This window comes from Tenebrio molitor, chromosome 4 (assembly GCF_963966145.1).
Source record: "Tenebrio molitor chromosome 4, icTenMoli1.1, whole genome shotgun sequence".
Taxonomy (NCBI): Eukaryota; Metazoa; Arthropoda; class Insecta; order Coleoptera; family Tenebrionidae; genus Tenebrio; species Tenebrio molitor.
In genome coordinates this window covers 18,209,014-18,215,318 of record NC_091049.1, presented here as the reverse complement: position 1 = coordinate 18,215,318, position 6,305 = coordinate 18,209,014, and the positions used below count along the sequence as shown (strand labels likewise).

At 35.5% G+C, this 6,305-nt stretch overlaps 1 protein-coding gene across 1 annotated transcript; it reads right to left on the bottom strand.

The window, feature by feature from the left end:
- Nucleotides 1–1,212: 1,212 nt before the first annotated feature.
- On the bottom strand, nt 1,213–2,240 carry LOC138129384 (uncharacterized). Its single transcript, XM_069045673.1, has 2 exons — nt 1,593–2,240; nt 1,213–1,515 (listed from the first exon to the last, which is right to left on the bottom strand). The coding sequence occupies exons 1-2, from the start codon at nt 2,238–2,240 to the stop codon at nt 1,213–1,215; spliced, it is 951 nt and encodes a 316-aa protein (XP_068901774.1).
- Between the last annotated feature and the right edge of the window lie 4,065 nt (nt 2,241–6,305).

Below are 6,305 nucleotides of genomic sequence, written 5' to 3'. Positions count from 1 at the left end.
TGGTTACAGTTAAAGTTTGATTTTGTGTCAGGAACGGCCACTATTAGTACAGAATTTTCATCCGGTTTGAAATTTCCGCCAATTTCAAATGAGACAGCCGCATGAGAAGGAGTCGATAAGAAAGATCCCCATTATTGATCTATCATTTATATAAAACATACACATGTGAATTAGGTTAATTTTGATTAATTTTTCACCGATCAAAAAGAGAAATATCTCGTAACATTTCCTGAATGTCATCAACAGATACTTTGGTTTATTTGTGTCTTTGCACGGCTACTGATATTTCCACGATTAAAATATCCTAAACAGGAGAATGATAATACAACCTATAACAGAACTTAATATTTTCCTTCCACAATAAATAAATTCCAATAAATAGGTAAGCCAGTACAACATTATCCGACACGGTTTTCACATTCTTCTTATTACATCAGTCTGAAAGTCACTGTAACATTTTTCATATTGCCGTTTCGATTTTTCAGGTTTCTAATGCGACACTGCACAATTTATATTTTTTTAACTCTAGATGAGTACACGGAACTGAAACATCGTAATTTTCTTGGGACACTTTTGCAATTTTTCTCAAAGTGAATTGTTTTATTTATGTCATTTATGTCATAGCGACATGGCGACATGTAGGCCTAGTTTATTTTTATTGACGGTGAAGGAAATTTTACTTGTTGATTTTATAATTACAAATTTTCGGGTTGCACACAAAATGTTGTGTACACCTTGACTACGAAATCCTTTGACCACCTAGAGATTGTCTTGTGTCGGCCGCAAAGCGGCCTTGACGACAATTTTTCTCTCGGTTCGTCAAAGTACGATTTCGCATCCTTGATATACAAATAACTATTTAAACATTCAAACTCGAAGCTATCATCCGCTGGACAAGCAGCTGGAGACTCAAACCCAACTCGCTCAAGTCACACTGCATTTTAATGACAGCGATATCAACCGCCGCTGCGACTGCCTACACTTTTCAGGCACCGCCGTCCACTTTTCAGGCACCGCCGTCCACGAGGACCTATGAAGGAAAATAAATAAGAAAATAAAGAACATACAAAACATACCCAACAAGTTATTCTTATTTTGTTTTTATTGTAAGTATTGTTACTCATATTTAAGATCGACAATTGTAAAATAATTAATTTAAAACCTTTAGCTTCAGGAGCTTTTCGCTCAAGACTGACGCATACAACAGGAGAGTTATTCCTCGGTAATGTTCTGCTTTGTTTTCTCGCCCTTTTTATAAATAGAGCAGATTACACCTTCTCTCCATAATGCGTTCATTAGTTCAACCATTCTCTCTAATATTCCCTCGGTCCCATACATCCATACTTCATTCTGCACTCCGTCCCTCCCCGGTGCCTTTTTCTTTTTCAGTTTCCTCATTTGTCTCTCCACCTCTTCTACTGTGATTTCTGTTTCCTCCGGCTCCTTCTGGTTTTTCTCCATTTCTGTTTCTGCCTTTCCTTCTTCCTTTTTCCTTTCCAGCAGTTTCATGAAGTACTCTTTCCATTCTTGCATTTTATTTCCCCACTCACTGATTCCTTTTTCTTTCTCTCTCGGTTTATGTATTTCCATACCTCCTTCTCTGTTCTTATTTCCTTTATATCTTTCTCCTCCCACTCTCTCTTCTGATTCTTCTTCTCTCTACATCTTTCTCTCTGCAGGTATCTTCTTTTCGCTTCTAGGAATCTATTTCTATCGATTTTGGTCCTCTTCCATTCTCTTAACTCCTTTACTGCTTCCTTCTTCAATTGTTCAAACTCTTTGTCCCACCACTCATTTTTCCTTCCTACCCCTTTTGCTTCCTTGACTATTATCTCCTTTTTTGTCGTTGCTTTTTCAATTGCTTCTTTCAGTTCTACCACCATCTTCTCTACATGCTGCTCTTCAAATCTGGCTTTTTCTAGTCTCCTCCTATACTGTTCTACTCCTTGTTCATCCCATATTTTTATTATCACCTTCTTCTGCTCCTTCTTTTCTCTTCTTCTTCCATTTTCTTCATGGTTCGTTTCTTGTATACTTATTTCTAGCGGGAGATGGTCCGACTCGCCTTTTTCTCCTATTCTGAGTTCTCCTACTTTATCCCATGCTTCTTCGTTTACTATTCCGTAATCTATCACTGTTTCCCATCTGCTACCTATATAGGTCCATTCTCCTTCTTCGTTCTCTTGTTTGTTCCCATTCAATACTTCCCATCCATGTTCTTCAATCCATTCCATCAACATCTTCCCCTCTGCATTTTCCACATTGTCTTTGGATTTTCTTTTCCCATCCCCCCTCTTCTCTTCCCAATTTCTTGCTCCTGTTTCGGCTATTCTCCCATTGAAGTCCCATGAGCATACATTCTTCGCTATTTTCTTTTATTGTATCTTCGATACCTCTTCTTGTTGTTTTAATCTCTTTGCTGTATATTATCGTTATTTTTCACCATTTATTGCCTATTTTTCTCTTCCTCCCATTCCTTTTCTTTATTCTTAAAGTCCTCCCTTAGTCGTTCGATTTTTTTCTTTACTTCTTGGTTTTCTTTTCGCAACTCCTTTATTTCCTCTCTTATTTCCACTTTCATTTCCTCCAGCTTTTCTAGTATCATTTCCATTTCCCTGTCCGTTTTCTTCTCTACTTCAGGTGATTTTGTTGTTTTCTTGCTTTCTTGAAATGCTTCCTCTTCTTCCTCCCCTTGTCTTCCTGTTCTGCCTTCTCCTGTTCTTTTCCTTTTTTTCTTTTCTTTCAGGAACGCCTCCACACTTCCTTGGCTAAAATTTAGGTTTCTACCTTCTTTCCTCACAGGCTTGCTCTTTGTCTCTTAGATGCCGCTGTTTTTCTGTTTATTTAATTCTTCTCTTCTTTTGCCTCCTTCTTTGCTCGTCTTTCTAAATTTCTCTGCCTTTTTCTCTCCTTCCGCTTCACTTGCCCTAGCTCACTTTCCACCACGTGTTGCTAAATCCGGCGGTAATACAGAATTCGTCTCAATTTTTTGTTTCCGCCAAAATATTATCCGAAGAGAAACGTGACCAGGATTACACCAAAAACGGAGAAACGTTACATTGCTGCCGTGACCACGATTGAACCACAACGTAGAATTCTAGTACCGTAACCTTGATAATTCCACAAGGTAGAAAAATTACAATATTTTTAATAATTTGGTGGAATAATATTTAAAACCCACTTTTTCTCCTCGCTTGCTTAATTTGTGTTGAATAATTAAAATTAGAAAAAAAATCTCAAGAAACTGAAGGCGAATGATTGCTAGTTACCGTCGTAATCACGACTGTACTTCCTTGCATAATTTTACTAGAATAATAACCGATTTATGCATTAGAGATGCAAACTTCGAGTTCCCTCCAGCACCCCGCGCTCGACTATTGTCATTAAATACCGCTTGATTTAAAATTTTGAAGAAACTGAAGACCTGGTACCTCGTGCCACAAAAAACGATAAGATAAGATAATTCCATTACATTGGTGTTTCAGTACTACATTTCACAGGTAAAATAGCTATTTATGCACCAAGGGCGTTACAACGATGATTATGCCCGGAAAACGATAAATCCAGCTCGAGGGCTTTAGCCCCAGAGATGGATATCGTTCGATGGGCGTAATCATTCGGTGACGCCGTGGTGCACTATACGTGTTCTTTAAAAAAAAAATTGGCATCTTTACAATTATGAATTGATGAGGGCGTTATGAATTCATTACGCCCGCTTATTCTTATTACGCCCTGTTTTATTCCCCGGTTGTTATGGACATGTTTACGTATTTCGTATCCTAGGAGTTATCATGCAATTATGCTAAAGTGAAAAATAAAATATATTATTTATGTTGGTTCCAACAATTGTTATTACAAAAAATCTTGAAATTGGTGAATCCCATTACCAGTTAAATTTTTTCTATTGATTTTTATAATATCCTTCATAACACTTTTAGACCTTCTTGACTGACTATAAAACTATAAAAAGACACCGAAATGTAATCAATAATCATCGTTTGTCTACGTGTCAGCCTTGGTTCTCTTACAAAAACTGCATTATAAACTGGTTTCAAATTTAAAATTTGCTGTGAGCAACACATATCATATAGTTGAACTACAGAGTGACAATTTTCGAAACACTGGAGGTTTTTTCTCAGTTCAATTAATTTTATGAGAAAATAATTTCCCAAAATAATAGTGATGATAAATTATTAAAAAAATATCCTAAAAAGGTGCTCCATACTCCATGCTCCATGGGACATCTTACTGAAAATCTTAAGACTCATTTCCAAAGTGTGTGGAACCATGAACCATGGCAACATATTTCAGAATGTGATTAGTGAAAATATTTAAATCATGTGAATGTCGTTTTCAAATAAAATCAAATGAGTTTTCCCATTGGAGATAATACCGGACCATACCAATTGGATTTTGAAGGATTAATAGCAAAACAAAACCACAGCGGATACAAAATCACTTTGAAAAATTCTTCTAATTGGAATTGGGTCGGATTTTAGATTTTGATTTTCTTATAGTCTATAAAGGGCATATAAATATTAGGATTATTCCTTCTCGTTTGTTCCATTACAACGAAGTCAATGATTAGTTGTTCATTACAATAAAAAGAGGCCTTGATACAAACTTTTTGTTCTTCGTTGATTATATTGTACCGTGTGATCAAATTAAAAAAAAATCAGAGTAGGCGAAAATGGTGGTTTGAACCAATCAAAGCATCAGAATAGCACAATCCAGGTAACTCGATTTATTTTTAAATGATCGCACGTTACATTTTTACATACAATGTATAGTCTTTGCCAAAGCCAAATAACCACCAACACTGCATTCTACCCAAAAAATCAACCGGCAACGTTGATTGGTCTAGCATCCTAGTAATATCAAAATTGCCATTATGCAATTAGTGTAATTTTGTTTTCACCAACATAATTCAACAGGTGGTGGTTATTTGGGTTTGGCACGGCCTATATTAGCACGATTGTTTTAAACACGCAGCAGGCCAAGATATTTTATTTATTGTTGGTTATTTTGAGGTTATTTTATGCTCGTGTCCTTATTACATTGATTACAAACATAACCTTTCGAAGCAATTGTCAACAAATTTGAAACATTATAGTTATATTATCGGAAATTTTTGTATTATAAAACAAAAATGTTATGTAATTATGTTATTAATATAAAGCTTTGTTAGTTATAGTTATTTATGATCAATTCAAATTTGTTTCTGATCTCTAGCTCATACATACGTGAAGTTACTACATAATGACGTCATCGCAAAAGGGTAAAAATTGGACTATAATTGATTTAGTGCAAGTCAATTATAACCTAAAATAGATGTATTATGCGAAATCACAGTGTTACCAACTAAAATGTCATATTTTCATAGACAGTCCGAATTTAAAACCATCGTGAATGCTGTATACAGGGTTATTCACGAGAGACTTCCGATAAAATTTCATTATATGCAACCCAAAATGCAAGAAATCCCTAGAACTTGATATATCCTGTTCACGTTGGATTGAACATCACTACATCAGTGGTGCAAATCGCACATATTTGGCATTAACTTTCATATGAGTTGTCATAGTAACAAGTCAGGTCATTTGTACAACTGATGTTCATTCCAAAGTGAACAGATATTGTTTAATTCGAAATAAGTTAGCAATCCAAGTAACTTGGTGAATAAGAACAATCATGACACTTTCTTTTTATTGAGGTTATGAGCAAAAGTTAATATAAATGTGAAAACTGACATGACAGATAGGTAATACTGACATGACAGACAATAAGGCAGCAATCGTTGATTTAAGTATTACTTTTTATAAATTTAGGAAGCTAGACACGATTGGAAATTGTAGTTTCGGTTGCATATAACGAAATTTTCATCGTAAGTCTCTCGTGGCTAACCCTGTACAATAAATTTGGACTTGTTTTGTACCTGAGTTATAACAGTTATTTCCTAATTCCTTATGCCTCAAAAAATGCCACTATTCTCCATAAACATAGCTTTTGTGAGCAGAACTGATATTTGCAACTCATGTAAAAACCTAAGATTTAAACAGCTAATCCGTAATCCGTATAATGGGTTCACAATCGACTCTTCAACGCCAACTTTGAGGATAAATTTAAATGAACACCCGATATATAAAATTGGTTTCAGGTACGTAAATAGGTATCATCGTAGGTATCAACACCTAATAGTGTTTTTTGCTTTTACGTACGTAGGTATCAACACCTAATAGTGTTTTTTTGCTAGTAACGTCAGTACGAAATCAAGCGACAACCCGTTGTCCTCGTGTTGAGGCATT